This window comes from Mus musculus, chromosome 18 (genome assembly GCF_000001635.26).
Source record: "Mus musculus strain C57BL/6J chromosome 18, GRCm38.p6 C57BL/6J".
NCBI lineage: Eukaryota > Metazoa > Chordata > Mammalia > Rodentia > Muridae > Mus > Mus musculus.
The window spans coordinates 58,041,582-58,068,824 of NC_000084.6; the positions used below are offsets into that span (position 1 = coordinate 58,041,582).

The 27,243-nt window shown below is 43.3% G+C and overlaps 1 protein-coding gene across 3 annotated transcripts in view; it reads right to left on the reverse strand.

Annotated features, from left to right (window-relative positions):
• The window catches only part of Fbn2 (fibrillin 2), a 201,950-nt gene that overhangs the window by 32,959 nt on the left and 141,748 nt on the right, over positions 1-27,243 (reverse strand). For all 3 annotated transcript variants that reach the window (NM_010181.2, XM_017317828.2, XM_030250333.1), the window contains 18 exons: positions 26,685-26,810; positions 24,413-24,535; positions 21,926-22,048; positions 20,057-20,182; positions 17,754-17,876; positions 16,773-16,895; positions 14,614-14,775; positions 13,833-13,901; positions 13,245-13,370; positions 12,068-12,193; positions 11,362-11,514; positions 8,630-8,698; positions 7,220-7,345; positions 6,954-7,079; positions 6,344-6,469; positions 3,688-3,804; positions 2,618-2,746; positions 1,912-2,031 (listed from right to left, as the gene is read on the reverse strand). In NM_010181.2, coding sequence (NP_034311.2) covers positions 1,912-2,031; positions 2,618-2,746; positions 3,688-3,804; positions 6,344-6,469; positions 6,954-7,079; positions 7,220-7,345; positions 8,630-8,698; positions 11,362-11,514; positions 12,068-12,193; positions 13,245-13,370; positions 13,833-13,901; positions 14,614-14,775; positions 16,773-16,895; positions 17,754-17,876; positions 20,057-20,182; positions 21,926-22,048; positions 24,413-24,535; positions 26,685-26,810 — 2,193 coding nt within the window. The remainder of the gene's footprint in view (positions 1-1,911; positions 2,032-2,617; positions 2,747-3,687; positions 3,805-6,343; positions 6,470-6,953; positions 7,080-7,219; positions 7,346-8,629; positions 8,699-11,361; positions 11,515-12,067; positions 12,194-13,244; positions 13,371-13,832; positions 13,902-14,613; positions 14,776-16,772; positions 16,896-17,753; positions 17,877-20,056; positions 20,183-21,925; positions 22,049-24,412; positions 24,536-26,684; positions 26,811-27,243) is intronic.

The window sequence follows — 27,243 nt, forward strand, 5'->3', positions numbered from 1 at the left end:
TGACCATGTTAGAGGAATCTCATCTGAGAAAAACTGGTACAGGAGACACTTAGTTGGTATAGAATGAGTATAGGGTAAAGTAATTTAACTAAAAACAAACTTTTCTTAGGAAGATAATAGTTGTCCAAGGAGCAAGGTTTAGGTCAAGAAAGGCAATGCGAATGAAATGTAAACTGAATCATAGACGTGGGTGCTTTCAACAAGACAGAGGTACCTATGATGCTACGGTGCGGAAACACACATGTTTCTATTCCCATACCACTAGCTTACATGCAGCTGTCGTGATCACTCCATATGAGGGCGGGAGTGGATACAATGAAGAACCAAAATTGAACATGAAGACCAAACCTGAGAGCTCACTGGCTATTGTGCAAACATGAAGACCCAAGTTTAAGTCCCCAGAATTTACTGTCAAGGCTGGGGTCGGTCACATGTGACTGTAGCCTCAGCTCTAAGACGTAGATACACGAGGATCACCAGGGCTAGCTGCCTGCGAGCCTTGTTCCAGGTTCAGTGAGAGACGGTTTCAAGGGAATAAGGGCAATAGCACCTGTACATATGCATGGTATACACACACCATGCACACCACACACACATATAACACAAATATACTATATACAAGTACATACTTCCCACCCTGTATACACATAGCACACACTATACACACATATACATACACACACATACCACACACACACAAATACACATATACTTGCAATACATGAATACTGTCCACACACATACCATACCACATATGCACATGCTTATACACTACACACACACACACACACACACACACACACACACTACACTACACTATTGTGGTTAATACTGCTAGCTTTAAAGAAAGGGATTGATGGACTACAGAGTTTCTTTGTTACTTTGCTGTAAAATCATCTGTGCATATACATACACAAATAAAAATTCCTCTTCCATATCCCCCAAACAAAATTTAACAAAATGGCAGAGATAATCTTAAACTTTCAAGAAACTTTTTACCACGTTTTACCAGTTGATTTGACTATTTGACTATGCTTTTATTATTTTGGCTAGAAGATATGACCGGATCTCATAGTAAACTATATATACTATATAGAATGACTTTGGATACTCATACTCCCTAGTCACTTGGTCTGAAACACAGTTCAATTCTGTGAAGTCCGTAGCCCTTTTAACTAGCAACTGTCTCGAATGTGAACATCAGAGCTCTTCATCCTCAGGATCTTGACATGGGTGATGGAATGAAAGCCTCAGAGACAAAGACATCCTTTGAGATCCCTCTGCGCTAGCAAACCCTCACTTGGATGCGGCTGCTTCAGATGTCAATCATGCAGCAAGAGCAATTCACAGAACGTGGGATCAAGTGGGCTGTGCGGAGGTCGCCCTCATCGGGTCTGCAGGGCATCCCGAGGGCCCATTCTGAGGCTGAACAGCGTTCTGTTCCGTAGAAGACACCAGCTATCCAAGGGGACTAATATTTTCTACTTTTGTATAAGTAACACCTACCCAAGAGGGGAAACGGTCAAGAGAACCATCGAGGCTTCTGCTTCTGCTTCATATTTTCATGAGCCTGGACACCTTTAATAGCTATTTTAAAATCACGTGCCAAAGATTACACTGTAGACATTTTTAAAATTTAGTAGATGGTCTTCCCCGACATTTAGAATGCGGCTACAGAGTATAAGGAAAATCCCTTGACTCGCAGTAAGACTTCTGTTGATGGAAACAAGCCCACATCCCTAAGCTGCTAACCCAACCATTTTTGATGGCTCAATAAAACAGATGCAGGCAGCTATGTGTTTAATCCCGGAGGCCTCCATGTGCACAGTGGCTGGGGTTGACGTTTGTTTTTCTCCCACACGCTTTTTTCTCCCCCACGACTCATGACCTCAGAATGAACCCGATCCTCACCAATGCAATTTTCGCTTCTCACTTCATATCCAGGGGGGCAGATGCACCTGAAGGAGCCCTCCAAATTCTGACAGGTCCCAGGAGAACAGGAGCCAGGAAGTGCGACACACTCATTAGTATCTTTAGAGAGAAAGAAGACCAAAAAAAAAAAATGTAACCCAGACATGAGACAATCATTGCAGACATCTGTCTGCTAAATGACAGTGACATAGATTCCACTTGGGCCCTCTGATCTGTTGGGTCACTGTGGACAAAGACACCCTGTCACTCCTCCGATATTGTAGCTGGTTCATAAGGCTGTTAATTGTTATGATTCATTCCTTCATGTACATTTATTGAGACCTACTCTCAAGCACTACCCCTAATAAAAACTCTCCCTATGATGTCTTCCCAGGTGGCAGTTAATACCCCGACACAGGTCGTGGCAGTCCTGCGATCTGATGGTAAAAGTGTGGATGAGCAGAGTATGCCTATGGGAGTTCATATTGTCTCATTAGCTGCGCAGCTTCAGTTTCTTTCTCTTCTTTTCGTTTCTTCCTTTTTTTTTTAATTTTATCATTATTATTTTTTTTAGACAGGGTTTCTCTGTGTAGCCCTGGCTGTCCTGGAACTCACTTTGTAGACCAGGCTGGCCTCGAACTCAGAAATCCCCCTGCCTCTGCCTCCCGAGTGCTGGGATTAAAGGCTCGCGCCACCAGTTCCTTACCGATACAGTTTTTGCCGTCTGGAGTCAGTTCGTAACCCTCGTTGCACAGGCACTTGAAGGAGCCGATTTCATTGAAGCACCGCCCATTTCTGCACACCTGGCCAAAAAACGAGCTGCACTCGTCTATGTCTGCAAAGCAAGAGAGGAGTCAGTGCTTCAGTGGGGAACGTGTCGACACACACTTACAAAAGGTCTACACCGCACTCTAATAACAGAAAAGAAAACGGCACACATTATCCTTATCGGGAACACCGAGGGCCTCCTCAGTTTTTCAAGGGCATGAGCTATAATTTAGAAATTTATAAACTAAAGTCTTACAGGTTGAAGATTTTTTTCCCCCATTTGGAGAGTATTTTTTTTGGTAGAGGAGAAAGGACTATGGGATATAACCCAATTCCTTTACCTACCTGTACATAAGGATCTCACACAAATGGCAAAGGGAATAGACCACTGTTACCCTTTTTCTTATCTTTGCTCCACCTCCTTGCGGGGACATCTCCAGCATCAGTTCCCATGTCCTAATTGTATGTGATTGTGAGGCAAAAGCTGAAACCCTGTACTAGGCACCACTGCAGTTTGAGGGTTCATCTCAAAACCTGTTTGCTGTGCATTTTTGGGGGGTGGGGGTGGGGAAAGGCATACAGGCTTTTGAAGCTGATAGACAAGGACATTTTAAGACACAGACCTGTGTGTGTAGAAATCTGCGGGGGCTCAAGTGTGGATTAGGAATGAAGTCGTACAACTTGTGAGGTGTAACATGGGAGTAAGAGAGGGTCCCTCTGTCTCACCACGAGGGGACAGAGAGCCTAAACTAAATCAGTCCTGATCCACTGACAGGCATCTCAGTGACCTTTCACCCTGATAGACTGGATTTGTAAGAAAGGTCTGGAAACAGTACACGGCCCACTGAGGGCAACTGGGGGTTCGCAATGGCTTTGCCTATTTCCTGGCACACGTGCAAGTTTAGCAACAAAAGTCACCCGTGCTCTTGGTTTTATTTATGTATTTTTTTTTTTTTATTTCGGTACATTCTGCAGGGATAAAGGAGGTCCGAGGACAGAAAGACTTACCTAGGCAATCGTTGTTGTGAGTGAGCTCGAACCCAGGGTAACACAGACAGTTGTAGGATCCCACAGTGTTCTTACAAGTCCCGTTTCCGCACGGGTGCCGCTCACACTCGTCGACATCTGCCAAGAAGAACTCAGCTTTTACCTAGAACCAGGCATGCACCTCTAACATCTTCTTGCCCGCACTAAGGAGAGTGCTAGGGACCCAAGCTTACTTAATAAAAATAAGAAGGTGAAAAGGGGGACGCAAATCAAACTTATGAATTTACGAAGGAGAAAACAGTTTAATTCCCTACCAGTCAGTACAATTCTCAGCAACAGAGGGCGGAGAGGCGTGCCACCGGCAGAGATGTTGCAGAGAGCGGGCTTGCTTGTCAAATAGCAAAATATTCTTAACACTTATTAAAGAATTTATATATCTTAACTTCAGAAGGAAAACTTTAGCCCCTTTGATGAAATAGTGAAATCCAAGGAGTTCATTTAGAATTAATCATAAGCTTTCCAAAATTCCTGGCATGAACAGTTTTATTCCAGACAGGAGACAGAGGGCCCGGAAGGATCGGTTTCAGCACAGGATACCCCCAAAACCAAGTACTCAGCACAAAGGAGACTTATGTGCCCCAGAGGGAAAAAGGTTGTGGAATAAGGGACAAAGACAGGAGATAGAGAACAAAGAAGAAGGGGAAGGAAAATGAGGGAGAGGGGACAGGGGTATTTGTCTGGGAGGGGGACAAAGGACTCCTCTTGATGGAGAGGAGACAGCCATGGCCCAATGGTGGTTGGTGGTTTATAAAAGTTGAAGGTGAAACCCATGTTAGGATTCATTTTGATTGGGAATGCTAATTAGGGCAGCTCAAAGTGGTCGTTTGATTGCTTGACTTCAGTACTTAGAAAGCTAGACCTCGGTAGTCAGTCTCAGGTGGAGGATGTGGCCAAATAAGGGAACAGACCTTGGTGGGTAGCTTTAGAAATGCAATCTAACTCTTATTTATTTATTCATTTATTTAGCGAGGCAGAGTGACTCAGGAAGGACAAGGTCTGCCAGAGCTGTGATGGTCGGTCATTCTTGGACTGGCTAGAGTCCCTTTAAGGCCTTTGAGCTGGGAGGCCAGCCTGCAGAGAGCCACCGTACAAGGAACAGGCACAGCTCTTTAGAAGGAGAGCTGTGTCCCGGAGGTCCGAGGAGCTGACTGACTTTTATCATGGAAGAACTGCTAACACTGGGGCGGCTTTTTTTTTTTTTCCCATATGAATTTCTGGGTCATAAATATCACAGATCTGGGGACGAAGGGCGGATTATACTCTCTGCAAGAGCATAGACGGAGACCCCCGTGTCTCTTGTAAAAGCAAGCATTCCCACAATGTGCATGGACAGGGGACGGGGACTTGTGATAGCCTCCGCACAGGCGCCAGTTAGAGATTTCCCCATCACTCTGGGGCAGCCCATGGTGGGAAGGTGCACTCAGGGAGCAGTGGGTAAACTGAGGCTTTCCCCAGCTGCTCCTCGTTGCACAGATACTCCACGAAGGGAACGCTTCCACACTATTGAAACCCGGCTTTCACACTCACTCAGCAAGCGTCTAGAATCCCCAAAGATTGGGTACACAGCCTTGGCCTTCCCACACAGAGAGCGTGCTACATCTGAATAAGCAAATTTTAAATCCAATTTTCCTCTTTCAAATATGAAGCACAGAGAGGAACTCTGGCAGAGGCCCAGCCCCCTACTGACATCAGAGTTGGGACATTCTGGCAATCCGCTTCAGAGCACCCCCCCCCCTCTACCATGTGCCTTTGTAAACAACCTAAGCCCCACTCTCATTTCCTTTTTTTTTTTAATTAAAAAAATTTTTTTTAAATTAGGTATTATTTCATTTACATTTCCAATGCTATCCCAAAAGTCCCCCACACGCTCCCACACCCACTCCCCCACCCACCCACTCCCACTTTTTGGCCCTGGCGTTCCCCTGTACTGAGGCATGTAAAGTTTGCACGACCAATGGGCCTCTCTTTCCACTGATGGCCGGATAGGCCATCTTCTGATACATATGCAGCTAGAGACACGAGCTCTGGGGTACTGGTTAGTTCATATTGTTGTTCCACCTATAGGGTTGTAGATCCCCCCCAGCTCCTTGGGTGCTTTCTCTAGCTCCTCCATTGGGGGCCCTGTGATCCATCCAATAGCTGACTGTGAGCATTTCCTTATGTAGCTGCTATGTTGCCTGATGGGAATCCATTTTAAAGACGCTGGTTATATTCACTTCTGCAATCATGTTAAGAGTTAAAGCTGACACTGATACTGTTACGTCCTAAGCTATATTCTCAATAAAAAAGAATGTGTATTTGCATGGTGCTTATGTTAGTAGGGTCACCCTTACTCCTCGTTTGCACTCCAAAATATGCTGTGTGGGTGATTTCCACCTAGCCCCAAGTGTGCCTGAACGCACATCATCTCATAGGAACTTCTGGAGCAAAATGCTGAGACTTGCTGAGCATTTGAGAACCTAGTATGGTATTGTCTCTGCTTGCCAGTTTTACATCAAAGCCTTAAACTGTTTAGCATGGCAGAGACGTCATCGTTGCTGAGGTCATATGGTGGTGCCATCATCTGCCCTTAAGTCCCAGCCTCACGTCACTCCCTGGGACAGAACACCCTTCTTACCCATGCACATGGTCTGGTCTTGAGAAGCCTTAAAGCCATTGTTGCAGATACACTGGTAACTCCCTTGCAGATCAACACACAACCCATGACTGCAAACATTAGGAATTTCCAAGCATTCATTGCGATCTAAAACAGAAAAAGAAGAAAAAAAAAAGAACGAAAGAAAGAAAGAAAGAAAGAAAGAAAGGGACACATGTTATACATATATCTGAGTTTTATTAAGATTCCTTTGTTTTGCACAGAGCATTTCTCTAACCTGCTATTAATTATTATAGACAGGCTGAGAATGAACCAGAACAATAGCTGACTGAAAATAAGCAAGCCTTTCAAGAACCCAGTGCCCCCCCCTCCAGTCATGCAAGTTTTGTAGGTTGACTGGGACCTCAAAGATTCTATTTTCTACCAGAGAAATCCACCGAAGCAACCTCTTTCCTCAACAAACTAATCTGAAAGTTACGGTGGGAGCCTTTCAGCATGACAGAGAGATAGAATTAGACAGTCCTTCTAAAGTCATCCTGAGAGGATGCTGTGGAGGGGAAGCAAGGGAGCCCTTCAAGAGCAGGGGACCTCACGGTGTGCTGTGGTTGGTGACCGCCTGCCTCTTGCTTACCTACACAGGCCCCGTTGGGGGAGAGTTTGAAGCCGGCCGCACACTCGCAGCGGTAGCTGCCGGGGCTGTTGATACAGTCCGCGTTTCGTTGGCATAGATTGTCGCCGTTGCTACACTCATCGATGTCTGCAAGAGTGACAGGTCCAGGTAAACAGCTGTTCACTATCGCTTTGGGTGGGGTTGGGGGTGGGGGGTCACATTCATGTCCTCAGCTCATAAACACAAAACTGGACGCCCTCCTAGAAGCCCTATCTTTCTCAGATTACCTTCACAGACCAAGAGCAGGTCGTTGTAGCTGAAGCCTGTGGGGCATTCGCAGCGGAAGCTACCGATCTGGTTAATGCACACACCGTTTGCACAGATGCCCGGAATCTCTTTACACTCGTCAATGTCTGAAATGGAACGGATTAGGTAAAATACACGTGGTTCTCTGCTACACATCCTTAACACCTTACCCCGTAAGGATGATGCTATGTGTAGCCTGAAGTGAAAATATGCACTCTCTGTTCAAGTCAAATACAAACTGGCATAAACAGTCTTGTGGTTTCTGAAGAACTAGAGACCACAGAGCAGTTAGTTTCCCAAAAGAGCTTTAGAACAGTGAAGATGGTTTGTAAAACACAGCAAGTGACCTTAGTGGGCAATAAGACAAGTGAACCTCTTGCCCTGGTTGGGGACATTGAGCCCCAACCACAAGTTCTATCAGGTCACCCAAACAGCTGCCAATCCTCTGATAAAGCTATGTTTCCTTAAGTTGATATATTTCGTTATACACTTGCTCAAATATATTCCTTCAGAGAGACTTAAAATCATATTGCTTAAGCCATGGAGAAAAAACTAGAATTAGCAACTGAAGTCCATTCAGATGGAAGTAATTTATCGGAAAAGGAATTCTGTATATTCAAATGAGATCAAACAAAGGGGATGGTATAAAAATATACTGAAACCTTAAGCTCTACTTTTGAAAAGACTAACTAGTGATTAAAATAACGTGTGGAGCTGGAGAGGTGGTTCGGTCTGTGAGAGCTTGCCACACAAGCATAGGGACCTGGCTTCAGATCCCTAGCAGCCACATAAATGGTGGACACACTGGCTTTTATCTGTAATCCCAGGGCTGTGATGGGGAGGGTCAGAGAGGGTAGATCCCTGGAGTTCCTGGCCAGCTTCCCTAGCTGAATAAGGGATCTTTAGATTCAGTGGGAGAGCCTGTTTCAGAAAATAGTGTAGAGAGAGACAGGGAAGACATGAGATGTCAGTCTCTGGCTTTTAATAAATACTGACACACATGCACGTATGTAACCACACATATATACATATGGCACATCCATGCCTCCATACACAAAATGAGGTAGATTATTTAACCATGTAAAACAATATGCATGACAAGGAAATTCACATTTTTATGTGTGGCATGCATGGAATCTTGAGATTGCAAAGTAATTATAATTTAATTGCTAGGCTATGCTGATAGAATATAACAATTTTATTAACACTTGGTCAACGTAATGTAAGCATTGTTGCTCGGTTTATTAACTAAGCACATTAGCCTGGAGTCCAGATCATTTGATATTTGGAGTACTATTGAATTGAGACATGTGAGTACAAAATACGATTCATATGAATACGTTTACATATGTATATATGTACATTCCCAAATACAATGGGGACAAACTCACCAACAGCTTTTCCTGTGTGAATGTCAAAGGTGAATCCAGGAATATTTCCACATATGGTCTTAAAGTCAGCTGTGGAGCAGACACATTTAAAATACCTTTATGCCATTATTTTCGCCAACAAGAACAGTGCGATATTAGTCACAGCCAGTCTTAAAGCAGCAGCTTGGGTATCAAGCTCCAGTCCAAGCATTTGAAGAGTGAGTAAGGAAGGGGCATTTCCCCTCCTCGTGGAGGCAGCTTTGATGGGTGTGTTTAGCCTTCTCTTGCCCATCTGTGTTCCATGAGAGGAAGTGGAGGCGCCCTTACCCTTCTCAATTATAAAGCTCCATAAGTCTAAAGTCCAAGATTACTAGTTTGGGAAAATAAATGTCATTTTTTTTTTCAGTGGAAGGAAATGAAGGGCTTAGGTTTGGGAAACTGGTCTCTATGTTCATCAAAGACCTGATCTGAAACTTGGGCAATCCAAGCAGGGGATTTACTCTTTCTGATAACTCCTCTAGAAGTTGAGATCAACAACAGTAGCAGGGAGGGGCTACTCCATGGGCAAGCCATGCTAGGTAGGTAGGTTGGAAGGTAGGTAAATAGATAGATAGATAGATAGATAGATAGATAGATAGATAGACAGACAGACAGACAGACAGATAGACTGACCTAAAAGTGACTAGTCTATTAGAAATCACTGAATTGAGCAAATCTCATATTGATGGCACTTAGAATCACATGTCATATCCATTTTTACCACTGTAGTCTGTGGAGTTGTGCACACGTGTATCATAACAGCCACTGAAAACATTTTGCTCCAACGAGTCACTGTCTCTTTAAGTTTCTGTTGATTTGGTGAATTTTAGGTAAGAATAACCCTTACAGTCTTATATTTCATCTCATGACAAATTGTTCCTTTTATTTCTCAAATTTCATATTCCAGCAGGTAGGGATGTTTAAAAAGGAAGAAGAAGACAAAACTCTCGCCTCATTCATGGGTCATCTCTGGCCTGTGTCTCCATTGCAAAACCTTTCCCACGCATCTGTGCCTTGTGCAGTCACGGCCTTTTTAAATGCATGGTTTATCGATAATTGTATATTAAATAGATAAATTGTATATTGTATAAATTGTATGTTGGGCATATTAGGTGGAAGACATCCAGGAGGGCTTGTCTTTAGGGGTCACGGTCACACCTGCTTCTGGCTCCTGCCTTTGTCCTCTGCCCCCTGGTCTACACCCTGTACACAAGCTGGTGCTTTAAGCTTCTGCTACTCCGGAGTAAACTGCTTTGTTTGGCTTTTGCCCGCAGGATGGTGACTTTCAGAAACCATGAGCCAAAATAAATCTGTCATTTCTAAGAAGGGTCCCTCGGGTTTTTTTTGTTTTTTTTTTTTTTTTTTTTTTTTTTTTTTGTCACAGTGACAAAAAAAAAAAAAAAAAAAAAAAAAAAGAAAGAAAAGTTGTCCACACCTCTCTCCTTGAGCTTATGTTAGCATTCTTATAACTGAAGTGCTTGAATGAATGCAGTGTCAGTATTTGGTGACACATGCACAGTCAGCTTCTCATCTGTCCTCTCCGTTCAACTTCAGGGGTCTATGACTATGAAAAAGGACCATTCCCTAGGTCACATGAGGTCTGTACGGAGAGTAATTAAAAGGCAAGTGGTTGCTAGTCTGGTCTTCGTGGTGGCTCACCTTTTATTTCAATGGAATTTGTGCTAGTAAAAAATCCCTCCATGCTGGGCTGGAGACAGGCCTTAGTGGCAAAGGGCACTGTCTGCCCTTCTGCCTTCAGTTCCCAGCACCCTTGTGGCAGATCACAATTATCTATACTACAGTTCTTGGAGATTCAATGCCCCCTCCTTCTGGCCTCTGTAGGTACCAGGCACAGAAATGCATAAAGGAAAATACCCATGCACATACAATAATAAAAATAATTTTAAAATTGTGGTCATGTAAAGGTTCCTGTGTGTTGTATGGAAAACTGCACAAGGAACACATTAACAAGATGTTCTATGCAACTTATTTATGAAATACTTTTTTATATACTTCTCAAGCAAAGTTCATTAACAAATACTTCTTAATCTATGTTTCAAGATTTAATTTAAACAACTATTATTGAAGTTAGTAGCTTTTAAGTTACTTTGCCAAAATATTATACTTTCTATGCTGAACACAGTGACAAATAGTAGTTTCTCAATAAATTCATTTGATGAATGGATGGATGAAGGAAGGAATGGCCAGTCTTGTTTGATAATAATTGTAAATTGAGAAAGGCTATAAACTCTAACAACAATGCCTCTTTTCAAGATTTGGACATTATGGGACATGTCTCAGAAGTTACTGCTTGGTTCCCAAAGTGGGTCATGCCATTTGGGAAATCAAGCTTTTTAGATCTCTCTGAGATTGAGCATCTCTGGCTACAGTATGCACCCACTGTTACAGTGTATCACGGACAAAGCCTTCAGCAGAGCCTGAGCTGTGCCTACCTGTCCTTGCCATTGGGCATGGAGTACATACTCACTGTGACAATGTATCACTGGCAAAGCCTCTCCCAGAGCCTGAGCTGTGCCTACCTGTCCTTGCCACTGGGCATGGAGTACATACCCACTATGACAGTGTATCACTGGCAAAGCCTCTCCCAGAGCCTGAGCTGTGCCTACCTATCCTTGCCATTGGGCATGGAATACATACCCACTGTGACAATGTATCACTGGCAAAGCCTCTCCCAGAGCCTGAGCTGTGCTTACCTGTCCCTGGGGTTGGGCACGGCTCACAAGGTTTGTTCCAGGCTTTGCCGACATTGTATGTGCAGCAGCACATCCTCTTTGTCACGTTAAAAGGCAGCTCGTTTTCACATGTGGTCCCATTATAGCTTCGGTAGCAGAAGCTTTTCCTCATGTCTACATGGAGAGAGATCCGTCAGTGAGGCGGCCAGAGCAGTGAGCCGCGGTTAGCCGGCTTGTTCTCAGCCAGCTTTCCTGAGTGACACAATTGTGGAAAAGCTTCTATCTCGCTCATTGTTTTCAAATGGGACATGTCCTGCTTTTAGGCAAGGCATTTTATTTTTCTACAGGTGACAATATTGTGTCATGTATTCCCTTCTCTACTACAATATCCACTTAATTGAAAAAAATTTCATTAATTAATTGAACTGAAAAAAAGAGGTAACTGTTGACATTTAAATGGCCTCTCATCTATGCAGATGCAGTTTCACAAACATAGACAATCGGAATTTTCTAAGATCTGTAACTCTTTAATGCTTGATACTTTTTTTTCTCCCTTAAACCTCGGATTTGCAGAGCAGCAGTTCATAGGACTCTGAAATACTTCCCCACTCATAAAGATTTAGTTTCCAAACTTTCCGGACCAGCAAATCTGAGAACGGAAGTGCCGCGGGTACAAAGCCAGCAGCAACCTTGACTCGGGTCGTTAATCTCAGTGAGGGCTACTGACCCATACAGTTATGTCCTCCATTGACTTGCATGTACTCAGGCGGGCAAATGCAAGTGTAATTTCCCAGGGTGTTGTAGCAGGTGCCAGGTCCACAGACGCCGGGATGGGCAAAGCACTCGTCGATATCTACAACAGGCAGGAATGTCCAGGAGTTAAGATTGCTCTATGAATTTATATAGCGTAGCTTACTAAGCAGATCCCAAGTGATTTCCTAGTTTCATGTTTATAAGATTCAGAAATTAAAAAGAAAAAAACCCCAAATGATGTGTTTACATTTACATGCCACAAAACCACATTTCTTTAAGGAAAAGAAAAAATAAAAAACAAAAAGCTCCTAACCCTAAAAATACTATGAATTACAAAAATAGACTAAAGAGGCAAAACCAAATTTGCCTTATGCCTGTATACATTTGCGGAAATTCACATTCTCCAAGAGGAATTTCTTTGAAGTCTGTTCCCCCCCCCATCCCCCATGCCATTCGAATTAAATTTTAACAGCAACTTTCAACTGAATGCAGGCTATGAGACCCTCCTTTCAAATTAGAAGCCTCTCACAGGTTCTCATTGCAGGCTAACTAGTGGGTCTTTTTCTTATTAAGTCACATTTCTTTCAGATGCATTTCACCAACAAGTTCAAAACTAAAGGTTGTAACTGAAGTAATAATGGTATATTCTTAATGTGCAGCTCTAGAGGCAACACCTCATCCCACACAAACACTGATGCTACACCTCCAGCCAGAACTTGAAACAATAGCAGTCACCTAAAAATAAAACTATAACTGGTATGTGACAAGAGCTGGTGGGGGGAGGGGGAAAAAGAATCTGTACGACATCCCAACTTCTTTATATTATACCCATCATTCAGAAATTATTATATCTGACATTCAGAAAGTATCAACCAATATTAACTTACAGTCACATTGAAGTTTGCCTGTTCCTACTTAAAAATATCAGTGTTCACCACCTTCATATTGCAATTCTGCTTTCCATTTATGGTTCATCAATCAATTTACTCAGAAAAATTTTTTTGAGAAATCATTGCAAATTGGTTTTATCACTATACAAATGAACAGCATTGCTCCAAAAAAAGAAAAAAAAAAGCTATTAACAGTCTCAAAAGACCCCTCCTGCAGGATGAAGGATGCAGGACCATAGGGAACATCCCAGGCTTCCTCACCTTCACAGATGCGGGTTTCCTCACTGAGGTAGTAACCCTGTGGGCACTCACACTGGAAACTCCCAAAAGTGTTGATACAGTTTCCACCCTGGCAGAGCCCTGGTAACTCCTGACATTCATCAATGTCTACAAGAGGAGACAACCCATTAATGATAAAAATCATGACCAAAGAGTCAATATTGCAGCTTTCAAACATGGCATCTTGTATGGACCACAGACGTCTGTGCAACTCAAGGAATGAATGCCGTTAGGTGCTGGGTTTATTCTGACTGTGATTTTCTTGCCTTTTTTGCAGGCCTGCTGTTTTCTGGGGAGAGTAATGGAAGCAAGCTGTCGGTAATTTGCTGGGGACAATGTAACAAGGGTTTCTCTGCACAACAACTGAACACCAGATGCCGGGAATGGATGGCTACTTCTTGGTAAAACTGTTGCATAGCATGTGTGTGACAGACTGCCTACCTGCAGTTCTGCCCATGAATTCTTCTGGCAAGGCTTCACACTGACTTTAGTCTCAGGTCCCAGCTTCCCTCTAACTAGGCTATTTATTTAGCTTATTTAAGCCTACATGACATCTGGTGATGGGCTTACCTTCTAAGATGATTGTGATGGGGTTGGGTCTAAAGCCTTCGCCTCCAGGACACAGGGTATAATACTCAGCTGCAAAACAATGGAAAGCAAGCAAGCGGTTTGATCCCTGGATCCTGGCGGTTGAGACAGTGCCAAGCTCAAATCACACAGCCTCAGGGGTGTCTGCATTTTCCTGTGTCCTTTTAAACGCATTTTCAATAATGTATATCACATTTTATCCCAAAATATCATTACTTCAATGACTTGCAGTAGGATAACAAAAGCCATGTTTGTTTAGTTTTTTTTTTTTTTAAGAAAACACTTCCTTTTAGATAATTCATATCACAAATATTTTGGCAAGTAAATAAAAAAAAATGCCAGGAGTCTATGGTACAAAGGTCTGGGTTCTGTACATATCAGAACACATGTTTTCTTTTAAAGTGCTCCGTGGTGACTGACTTCAGGATACACTCCACTTATGAACTTGAACAAACAACCTCCAAGAAGGACTGGGGACAGCCTTTATCTGTGGTCCCACGCATAGTCCATATTATGACCATTCAGACTGCATTGTGGTTGAGATGATATTTTTTTTAAAGAGAAACACGATAGGAAAAAAATAGGAAGGACAGAACTGAAATTCCTTCTCTATAAAACACTCTTGGCGGATTTCAGCATAACCACTGACAACAGTCCAAGGCCACCCCTCCCGCTGCCCACAGTCCAGGATACAATAGCAACTTGTTTCTAGATCCTGGAACAGAAACAGAAGTGTTTTCCTTCCTTTCTGTTCCATACTTACTGCTGTTTACAGGAGGGCATGTCTCACAGGGGTTTCCCCAGGCCTTCCCCAGGGAGCAGCAGCAGGAGGAGCGACTGACACCTACGCCGACCTCTGTGTTGCAGGACAGACTCCCGTCTCCTCGAGGACCAAACTTCAGGTAACAGTTGCCCACGCGGTTGTCTGCAGAGCAACAGAAGAGCTTAAAGTGGTCCCCACTGTGGGGAGAAATTCTCAGGAAGGCATTTAAAGGACCAAGTTCAAGATTTTGTACGTTGACAGGGAAGGTACATCCTAATTCTTAGCACAATACAATCTTTTGCTATAAACTTCGGCTTTTAAACATCACAAGATCAAGTCAACTGTAAAAGATGGTGAGCAGCAGTCACTAGAAACCACAGAATGATTTCTGTCTATTTGTGGTATAAGCAAGAAAGTGAGGCAGTTCTTATTTGGGGGCCCTCTGGACATTTCAAGTAGTGTGAACAGAAGAGAAACTGGGGTGTTACTAATCTGCCTCATGAGTTTGTGAAGAAGTGGTGGCACACCTCGGAGACATACAAATGTAACTAAGTCCGTAACATGTTAACAATCTCAGTCTACCTTTCACCCACCCCTCCCGATGGTTTTATTTTAATCTTCACTGCAACAGTTGCGGATTGTTCAGTCTGGCAAACTGCATCTCTCTGAAGACTGCCTGTCTCTATTTACACTCATCATCTTGACCCCTGGCTTTAGATGGTACTCCTCCCCCAAGTCCCACCCATGACCTCAAGTTCAAAATTCTCTCACCTTTCTTCTGAGTTCTAAACCTTTCTGCTTATTTCTTTACTACTTGTTTCCAAGTCAACATGCCCAACAACCAACCTGGACACTCCTCTCTCTGTGCTACCTCTCCCCCTGTCTTAGCGGCTTTCAAGCGATGGAACTTCCCTTATCTTTTTCAGCTGTCCAGCCTTGCTGCCATTTCTAACCCTTTACACTCATTCTCCTTTCACACCAGTAATAATAAGGCTTGCTAACTTTATCTTCAAGATGCATCTGACGACTTACGTCACCGCTGCCTTTTCCCCTTAGCCTGAATTCCCCATATCAGCATTCTTTTTAAACCTAGATGATTGCAATGGTTTCCCAACTCGTATGTATCTCAGCTTTCATCTTTGGCCCAAGTCCAATCTGTTTTTGTCTTTGTAGCCAAAGTAATTCTTCAGAAGAACTGTTCTGGGCCAGGCCACGCCCCCTCCCCCCAAAGAGGTCTCATCCCAACCAGAGTATTTTGAAAGTTTTTATGAGTCCACAAAGTACCTTTCACTTCTGGCTGAACACAGCACAGCCATCTGGCTGCTTCTCGTGGTTATACTTCAATTTTTTTCGGTTGCCAAATCTTGGGTACAGAGACCCAAGTTAACTCATGGTCCCTCCCCTATTAGGTTTGAATTCATTCGACATTCCTTCCTTTCTCTTTCCCCCTTTCAAATCTTCATTCTCCATTCCTGATTTTCTTTTCCTCCTGGACCATTCCAATGACCTGATAATAGCTTCTGTGTGTGCTCTCATAAAAACGGTTTTTAATGCGTCCATTAAAAATTTCAGTAAATTACATTTTTGTCACGTATCTGACATGCTTGCTCTTTGGACAAACTGTGCATGAATTCTATGATATCCAAATGCTTATAATTCTCGTTTGTTTTGAGATGAGGTTATATCCTGCAGCATAGGCGAGACTCTAATACACAATCCTCCTGCCTCAGCTTCTTGATGGCTTGGATTGCATTTAAAAACATCTGCACAGTTGATTAAATTGGTTTCTTAATCTGTATCACCACAAATCTTACCCACATCTGTCAAAGAATCAGTGTGTTAATATCTTCGGCATATGAAGCCAGACAAATTTATGGTTTGTAGGTTCTTCAGAAGTTAAGGCCATTGTTCTTTATTATCTGCATTCAGCAGATCCTTTTTAATGTTTTAAAATAATTTTAAAAATAGAGTTTATAGAAGAGCAAATCTATACTGAAAAAAACTCATTATTTTAGTAAGGACTTAGTCACTACTCATGTAAATATTTATTACCTCCTTTCTTGGTTTTGTACTCAAAATTGTCCTATTATAGTTCATTGTCGAGAGTTGAAATATTCAACTTTACGTGATTCTATTTATTTCACTTAGCTTTCACTTACCAACGCAACCCACGCCAGTGGGGTTCAGCTGGAAGTCAGGCGGGCAGTTACACTCATAGCGACCAGGCGTGTTCACACATAGGCCATTGACACAGTTTATGGGGTCTGCGCACTCATCAATATCTGTGAACATTCCAGATGCCCGTGTTAACATCTTTACTTCCATATACAAAGTGCTGTTCCAAGAAACTGAGTGGACCTCTCTCCCAGGTTACTAAAGGTCACTGTGAAGGACTCAGCTAACTAAAGACTAAGATTCATCCTAAACACAAAATAGGTTCTGCAATGGTAAGGATTTAATGGATGCTTGGTGCATCTCTGTCTCTCTGTCTCTGTCTCTCTGTCTCTGTCCCTGTCTCTGTCTCTCTCTCTCTCCCTCTGTGTATGTGTGTGTGTGTGTGTGTGTGTTTGCAGAATGTAGGGAGGCAGGAGACAACAGTATTATACTATATAGTCCTGGCTCACTTGAAATTCACTATGTAGAATGTCCTGGAACTCATAGAAAATTATAATATTTTCAACAATGTCATTTAATATCCTAACATATAACCAATAACTAAAAGTTGCAATTCTGAGGAAGAAATTTAAGTGCTCCACAGGTTCAGAATCACTATTCAGCCCATATAGAAGTTCACTGAGAGGCACAGACCATGGTCCTAGTTAATTTTAGTATGTGATGGCTTTTAACTACAGGTTGTTTATAGTAAATTTTATTTAAAAAAATAAGAAATGTGATATATACGTAAAAATTCACATACACACATATGTAATTACTGTTTTTGTTTTAAATAATGAAGCTGCTTATCTAAACACAAATGCGTTTCATTGTAGAAGGTGAATATACCAGAGTATACTTTTCTATTTTGGAAACATGCACAGCCTAATGTACAGATATTTCCGGAAAACTCTGAGGAGTTTATATGTTTAGCATGGAGTACTGGTGCCAAGCAATGAAACACAGTTGATCCTGGCTGTCCTCACCTGTACAGTTTCCTCCTGTCCTGTCCAGTTCATAACCATCATCACAGATACAGTGAAACATCCCGGGCAAGTTGTTACAGGTTCCAAAGACACAGATATTTTGGAAGGAGCATTCATCAATATCTGAAGACAAAAAAGAAAGAAAAAGAAGAAAAAGGAAAAATAAGATAAGGTCACCGCTTGTTTACAAAGATATTTAAAGATTTTAATATGTAACAATGCATTTTCTAAATTCTTGGATATTTATAAGAAGTAACACTTTTCTCTGTTGTTTTTTTCCTAGATAAATAGTATAAACTGTAAATATATCTTATGCACAGGATAAGAAAGGGATAAAACAAGCACTATTTTGGCTCAGTGGATATCTTATACTTTCCCCCTTCTGCAGTGTTAAGGACCTAACAGAGAGATTCTCACATGCTAGGCAAGTGCTTTATCACTGAGCTACACCCCAGACCTGTACGTCTAATATTATAACTGTCTGGATTGCAATATACTCAAATAGAAAGAACTAGCTTAGACGTATTAGCAAACTACACAAATTAAATGCAAACCCATCAAATGAGTGAAGTTTTCAAAAGCAAAAACAAATGAAAGGTTCTACATAATTAAAGCAAATAGTACACATTTTGTAATTGGCAAATTGAAATATGAAATTACATAACACTTAATATTAAGTACATTGGTAAAAGGTCTTTAATACTTTAAATTTTTATTTATTTTATAATCTGACCTATCACCACAAAAATCATTTTTAAACAGAGAAGAATGCTGTTCCCTATACCATGAAATAACTCGGTTCAGTTCACTACCCATAAATACCTACGTATTTTATTAAAATACCTCTAGTAACAGAGCTGGAGAGGTGGCTCGGCAGTCAAGACTCCACTGTTCTTCTAGAGGACCTGAGTTTAATTCCTAGCGGCCACCTTGAGTGACTCATTACCTGCAAGTCCAGCTTCAGGGGTTTGATTCCCTCTTCTGGGCTCCACAGGCACCCACACTCTCATGCACACACACCGCCCTGTTCCACCACACACAGAGCCATGTAATCAGAGATAAAAATATAAAATGTATATTTCCACTAAAACCAGAAATTCAGCCAATAAAGCTATTTCCATAAGGCTGAAGCCCAAGGTCAATAAATGCGAAGTTATCACTCTTACATGCATGCCTCAAAGGCACAATACAGTGTAGAAACAGAGCTGTAGAAATAATGTGTTTGTACTCACAGAAGAGGGTGGAGATTTTAATATGTAAACTGCTCAATAACTGAGAGAATGCAGCCCACCCATGACATTTTAGGCTAGATTAGAAAAGTCATTCTTTTCTAAGGAAATGATTCTTTACAAATGATTTTTAAATATTACATTTATTTAGACAGGACGTGTGTGTGCATGTGTGTCCATGTGTGTGTGTGCATGCACATGCATGTGCATGCATGGCTTGTGTGGTGAGACGATGATTTGTGGAAGTCGGCTCTCTCCTTCCACCATGCGGGTCCCATGGACAGACCTCATCCCATCAGCCTTGTTGGCAAGCACTTTACTTGCTGACCATTTTTCAAGTTGCACAGAAAAGCCATTTCACACTGCTATCTTGAAACAGTTGTATCTCAACCTTAAAAGGGTCTTCTGGTCATTTAATATAGTCACACTAATTTGTTTCAACTATCTTAGGTTTAAGGTGCTTTATCTCTGAGCTGAGGTGAACAAGTCCTTGATGGACTTGTGAGGCTCCAAGTCTCAGACACACACACACTGTAGACTCAAACATAAAAGGAAATGCCAGAAACAAGCTACTTAGACTTTGCTGACTGTGATAAACACTGACTGCCAAAGCAGGCAATAGTTGATCACCACTTAAAAACTGAAGAGGCATGTCACATGTCATTCAATGAGTGACACAAAACGAAAAAAGGAAATTATTTTGAAGGAGGAGGAGGAGGAGGAGGAGGAAGAGGGGGAGAAAGAAGAGAGGAAGATGAGGGGAGGAGGAAGAGGGGGAGAGGGAGGGGAGGAGAGGGGGGAGAGGAGGAAGGAGAGGAGGAGGGGAGGAGGAGGAGAAGATGGGGCCAAACTTTCAACTACTGGCTCTTGGCCAGAAAAAATTCATAAGAGGTGAAAGCCAGCCTTCCTCATTACTCATTCCACAAAATAATCCATGCTTAAACGAGTAGCTTTTATATGTGCAACATGTGCCGTGCAGTCTGCTTCCAGGTGGAGGCCGTTCCAGCCCCTTTCGTGGTTTCCTTCACTGTAGCTGATCCAACTGGAAAGTGAACTGGAAGCGTGGTGACCCACCTTGGCAGGACCTGCTGTCTGAGGCTGGGGTGAAGCCCATCTCACACTCGCAGCGGTAAGCTCCCGGGACATTCAGGCACTGGCCGTTCTCACAAAGGTTTGTGTTTTCCGCACACTCGTCAACATCTGCCGAATAAAAAGACGTCTCCGTTAAGTTCCAGGTTTCGCCACACATTTTTCCTTTTTCCTGATGAAATCGGTTTTAGTGGCTAGAGTCGGTGTTCATTAATATGAAGCAATGGTTAACCCCATTCACTAGATTTGGGATGTGTGGCCTGAGATCAGAGATCCATAACTTGCATTCAGAACACTCAGCTAGAATATATATCGATGGGGTTTCTCTTGGTTCTTCTTCATACCCACGGATGAATCAGTATTAAAGCAATATTAGTAGATGTGACCAAGAGCTCTGGAATTACATTCATCTGAAAGCACAGCAACCCCCTTCCTGGCTTTCCTCGCTGAAGTGGCACAAAGGAAATCAGAGATACCATAGAAGCAACGTTTCTTTTCTATTCCTAACATCTGATTAAAATGATGCAGGCAGACACTTTTCATAGACCTGCCCTATGACTTACTTAACTCTCTGAAGCAGCAAAGAGGAGGAGGACAGAGACCAGTGTTTACTGAGCCGCCAGGTGAAGTGGCTGTTACCTGGTGTGTGGCTTTCGTCCAGCTCACCAGGTGCATCCAGGCTGACAGAAGCCAACAACAGAGCTGCAAGGGTCCCCCTGAACCCTATTGTGCTTGCAGATGTGTTTGCCATCAAAACCATCCTTTCTTTGGTACTACAGCACATACAAAGTCCAGAAAATAGAAAATAGCCAGTGCTTTAAAGAGGAGGAGTACCAGATAAACACACTTTCTTAAAAGGGGGACACTGAGGGGCTGGAGAGATGGCTCAGCGGGTAAGAGCACTGACTGCTCTTCCAAAGGTCCTGAGTTCAAATCCCAGCAACCACATGGTGGCTCACAGTCACCCGAAATGAGATCTGATGCCCTCTTCTGGTGTGTCAGAACACAGCTACAGTGTACTTATGTATAATAATAAATAAATCTTAAAAAAAAGGGGGGGGGACCCTGAGTCTGATGAGTTCAGCACGCTGTGTGGATAATTACAGATTTAGTTTCATAACTGTGAGGTTGAAGTGTGAATGAAGATCAGCTCATAAAGCTCATAAAGTAATTTTCTTGCCTGAAAGGATGGCCTAGTCTTATATATGAATGTAATGAGACAACATTTCACCATTGAGCCCTGGGGATGGGCAGGAGTGAAATCTCCATCAGTATGGTTTCCTACGTCCTTCGCATGTCTTATTCCTTTCACAACTGTGAGGACAGCTAGCGAACTCCAAGGGGAGAAGTGGCAGCTTGGATGACTTACCTTTGATGTGTGACATTACACATCCCATCTTCAAGGGCTGAGAAGTTCCCTGGACCACCCACTCAGTGATAAGAAGTGCTGCTAAGGTCACTATTCCTATTTTAACACAAGAAGAGCTGAAGCCACACAGGATGCTCATGAGCTGAGGTTGATAGCAGGGAAAAAGCCTGGAGATACTGTGAACCCAGGCAGTGTTATCCAAAGCCTGCATTTTCCTGACCATTACTTTATAAAGGAGTAATAGACAATGACAGCCATTAACAGAACAGGAGGTGATATATGCCATTACTTTAAAACACCTACCAATGTCACAGACACCTTTTTAGACTTCTGCATTTAATGGATAAGAAAGGGTATGTGCCCATTCATGGGTCAAACATAAACTCCAAACAGCCACTTTGGTCTTCTTTATGGGTTTTCTTCACACAAGGAGAGCACATTTGGTGTTCTGAGATGGACACGTGGGAGCTCAGCCTGTCACTCACCTGAGCAAGTAAAGCCATCTCCCGTGAAGCCCTCCGAGCAGGCGCACCGGTAGGAGCCTGGGGTGTTGACACACTGGGCGTTTATGCTGCACTGGTGGGTTCCATTCGCGCACTCATCCAGATCTGTGTGGCAAGCGAGCACAACCAAGAGGATCAGAGATGAAGATGGCACAGTCTGATGCAGGGGAAGGGTTTGGCTTGTGGAGATTATGAGCCAGTCCAAACGGACTTTGGTTTGGTTTTATCTGGAAGGGCACTAAGATTTTAGGTTCACAATCCAAAACATTCATGTCCTAACTGTGGCCCCGGGTACTGGGTACTGATTCTAGTGCTGTGGGAAGTATTTAAGGAAAACTGGAGTCGGATTTCACTCGACCTATTGTTGCTTCTACTGTTGGTTCCTCTATGGCTGGAAGAGGATTTGCTTAAGACAACAATGATCTTCACAGGAGAGAATCCACATATAGTTTTAAGTTTATTTTGTAAGAAGGGAAGAGAGATGTAGTAGTTCTTGATCGCATGGGACTAACGGGCTACCAGAAAAGATGGCTGTCAAATACAAAAAAGAAAGGATTACATGTTTTTCTATGTACTATTAAGGTTACAGCAGGGCTGGAGAGACGGCTCAGTGGTTAAGAGCACTATCTGCTCTTCCAGAGGTCCTGAGTTCAAATCCCAGCAACCACATGGTGGCTCACAACCATCTATGATGGGATCTGATGCCCTCTTCTGGTGCGTCTGAAGATGGCTACAGTGTAGGCATCTACATTAAATAAATAAATCTTAAAAGAAAAGGAAAAGAGGGTTACAGGAACAACCAAATCTGGATCACAGGGAACCAGTGAGGCCCACGGAAGAAGCACCAGGCCCCCACCTCCAAGGATGAGCAAGCCCGACCTCAGTGAGCAGAAGGAGAGAAGAGTGCCTCTCACAGAGAGCAGAGCACACAGGGCCACTAAAGAGGGAAGGTACAGGGTGTGGCATTCTGGCATCTGGAGAGGCAAGGCGCTGTACACGGGCCAGGGCAGCGGCAGCTGAAGCCAGAAAAGGCTTCGGCGGCTTGGAAACTGGGATGGTTTCTCCTAGAGTTAAAGAGTTAAATGGGAATTGTGAGAAGAGGTTTAAGGGTTCTGCCACCTTAAATATTAGAAGAGTAAGTTGCAGGAGGATCATGGAGTGAATATGGGGGGAGGGAGAGGGGAGGACAGAGGAGGGAAGGGAGTGAGAAGAAGAAGAGGGATGGGGTGAGGGTCTAGAGGGAAGGGGTCAGGAGGATGGTGGAGGAGGAGAGGGGACAGAGCAGGTAGGGGGAGCAAGGGAGGGGAAACATGGCTAAGCACAGGATGAAGACAGAAAGGAGGAATGGGCATAGGAGCACAAGTGCCTGGACCCTGTAATCTCGTCGTGCGGCAGGCAGTCATGTGATCAGTTGGCCAGACTGACGGATTGCCAGGAAGAACATAAATGGGAACAAATAGCAACAGCAACAGCAACAACAACTAGCAGGCACATAGGACAGGCATGGAAATGGGCTTCCATTAGCCTCTGGGGGACGCAGACACAGGGTGTTACACAGCAAAGTCATTTGGAAACTATGATGATACATATTCTGTAAATTGGCTTTAAATATTTGACACGTATGAAACACTTGGCAGGATTGGCAGGTTTTATTCAAGTTAATTCACATTATCGGTGAGAAATATTAAGGGTTCCTGTTTTAATCCTCACTGTGGGCCCATAAGCTTTTACTGCCTCGTCGTCAGTCACGGGGAGGTCAGCTCTGATGGCTTGCTTTGACCTGGGTAATTGTTACCACCTGGAAATGTCCTTTACTGTAGGAGCGTATTAAAAAGTTCTATGAATGACCACACAGGGAATAATCCAGTCCTCTGCCTTGGGGCTCTGCACTATTTTTAGGCTTTCAGCCCAAGAATTACAGAACCCGGGAGAAAAAGATTTCCCTAGTCTCCCTTTTCAAGTAAGACTTCTTGGAATTCAAGAAAAATCTTCAGCGTTGTCTGTAAGGGTGATCCTTTCTGCTAAGAACCTTTTGCTTGCTCTCATCTCAAGGCCACGTGAGGAACCCCTCTGTGTTCTCCACTTACTTCACTGGCTCTCACTCCACACTGACAGCTCTGTGTAAAGGCCGGGAAAACACACCAGCCGTTTTTGTTGCTGTTTTTTGTTTTTTTTCCACGTTACAGCTGTTTAGATCACTGACTGCACATCAAATAATTTTTACCGAGCAACATGCATGAGGAGGCAGATGCCTAAGCACTCTGTTGTGATCTGACCATTTACATTAAAGCTGAGGAAACGCTCAGGCAGGAATGATCCCCACGACCAAAGACAGATTTGATTTACAGGGGAATAAAGGGACAGCGGGCAGCGGGTCCCTGTGGGAGGCGTGTGGGTTAACAAATGTGCGAAGAACGGTCAGTAACGACACTGGGCCTTCCGGAAGGGTCTTTCTGTCTGCAAACTCACCAATGCATTTGATGCCATTTCCCACCCAGCCTTCTCTGCAGCTGCACTTGAAGCTTCCAGGGACATTCAGACATGAGGCGTGCATGTCGCAGTTATGGGCGCCAATCTCACACTCGTCCACGTCTGAGAAACCAGGGTGAAAAAGGAAAAGAAAGAAGATGAAGCATGAGCTGGTTAACTGTGCTTCCAAGCATGTTTCTGAAAAGACAACCATTTAGGATAAACATGAGACGGTACAGAGAAAGCTCTAAAACTGCTTATTGTCTTTAACTCTTTTTTTTTTTTTTTTTTAAATTTCAGCAAGATCTATAACTTCATGATCGTGACCAAACAAGCCCTTCGTCACAGGAACTTGCTAGCCACTTCCTCCTGGAATGAGAAAGTGCAGCTGTTGTGGAATGTCCTGGAATGATCTGAGTGTCAGCCCCCCACATGTTACAAAGGCTGTGGGAAGAATATGGAGACACATATTTCAGGAGGGATTTTGAGAAGGACTGCACTGTTCCTTTCTATTAATATTTCTCACATATTTTTCATGAAGATAAGGATGACATTTTAGAAAAAAGCCACCCTTCATTTTAAAAGTTACAACCCTAACGTGGTTCAGTGGTACAGTGCTTGCTTAGCATGGGTGAGCATCTAGGTTTAATTTCCAGGACCGCACACACAAATCAAGACTATATATCTAGAGGTTTCATAAACGGTCGCATATGTGTACGCTTTTGTTTGTTTGTTTGTTTTCTCTTTCTTATCTGAGAATATGTCAAGAATGTTCTCTGTTGATGTGATTTGGAAGAGGACCACTGCTTTCCAGTATGTGTTTATGTTCATAATAATTCTGCAGAAATACACATGTGTGATCTACTGAGGTATGCACAGTCATGTGACACATGTGTGATCTACTGAGGTATGCACAGTCATGTGACACATGTGTGATCTACTCAGGTATGTACAGTCATGTGCAACCTAATTGATACTTTGATCAGTGACCAAGGGACCAAGGGACACCACAATGGCCTCCTAAGCTTACATTGCCTTGGCATGCAGCCGTGCTTGAATAAGTATGCGTTTTGATGGCAACATAGTGATAAACTCATCTAAGGACCCATTTCTTGCAATGTATCCCTACTGCAAAGTAATACACAGTTGGGTGAACGTATGCACACATAGCAAACGCACTCATACAAGCCATGTAGATTCGGTCCTCCCAAAGCTTTCTAGAGTGTGATTTGTGTGTTCTAACAGCTCACTGACTACAAGCTGCCGCTGCCGAATGGACACTGCAGATAACACTGGCTTCTATCCTCTTTTTTTTTTTTTTTTTTTGGTAAGGATCACAGGACAGACCTTCCCTCATCATCTACCTTTTCCTGGATGGTCAGCTAAAAGGTTTGCAATACCCTGAGCTCCTTACTGATGCCTTGAGCTAAATCCCATAAGGGTCCTTAAAGTGAGCATGCCAGGGACAAGTAGCTCACACCTCAATTGACATCTCCTAGTCCCATCTGTACAAGAGGGGTGAAACTAAAGAGTAAAAAAAGGAGACAGAAGATAAATCGTGTGGAGTGAACCACCGCAGTGAAAAGAGGGAGGTAACGGGGGGTGGAGGGAGAGGGAGGGAGAAAGGGGAGAGGGGATGAGAAACCATTTAAGTAAGGCAATAAAAGTCCAAATAGAATCTAGGATGTTTTATCAGTTTAACATTACAAGTCAAATGAAAATTTGGATCTTTTAAGCCACTGGTTTTCTCAACCTGTGGTTCATGACTCCTTGGGCGTCAGAATGACTCTTTTGTAGGAGTCACCTAAGACACTGGAAAACACAGATATTTATTTACATTACAATTCGTAACAGTAGCAAAACATTGCAGTTATGTGAGGTAGCAACAAAAAAAAAAATGTATGGTCGGGAGTCACCACGACATGAGGCGCTGTACTAAAGGGCTGCAGCTTCAGGAAGGCTGAGGACCGCTGCTTTCATTTCCTACTTTACACGGGTCCTCCACTTGGGCTGCCATCAAGCCGAGAAACTTAATGATGCTGCAAGATCAACCAGAAGCAGGGCGGGTTCACTACTACTTCCTCCCTGCAGGGTGGCTCAGGCGGGGTGGGGGGGGGCACCTCAGGGACAGTGAATGGCATAGCTAAGAGCCAGTTACTCCTCACACTGGCAGGTGTTTTCTGGTTGACTGGGTCCTGGGATGTTGAATGCTGGAATGATGCTAGCCTGTGAACCCCCTGAGGCTGAAGCCAGGCGGGCATGGGGATCCTACCTGTGCATCCTGTGGTCCCCTTCTTCACCGAGTAGCCCAGCTGGCAGTGGCAAATGAAAGAGCCCTTCGTGTTCTCACATTCCCCAAACATGCAGATGTTGGGATTCAGGTCACACTCGTTCACATCTGGAAAAAAACGCATTGTGTCGTCCAGTTACCTTTGTCTCTATCACCGTAATTTAAAAACCACCTTTTAAACTGAATGTTAGCACAGGGCTGCAATGAACCGACAAAATGCAAAATACAATTCACTTGAAAGATTTGTCTTGAAGGGCAAACTAACTATGTGTCTTTAAGGATTTCCAAAAGAATTCTTCCTTCTCAGATTTTGCAGTTCTGGCAAAATGGCTTGGAATTTCAAAGTAACACTGAGAAAGCCTTCTCACCATGTTTACATGTGTTCCTGTATGTATCAAGTCACCATTTGCTTGGGAGGAGTGCTGTGTGTGTAAGTGCTGCGTGTAAGGTGGATTCACAGCAGCTGTGGTTACTTGCACAAGACCTGCACAAGACCGAGCCAGCTAAAGTGGCAGCATAGATGAGATGGGCCATTTAGAGG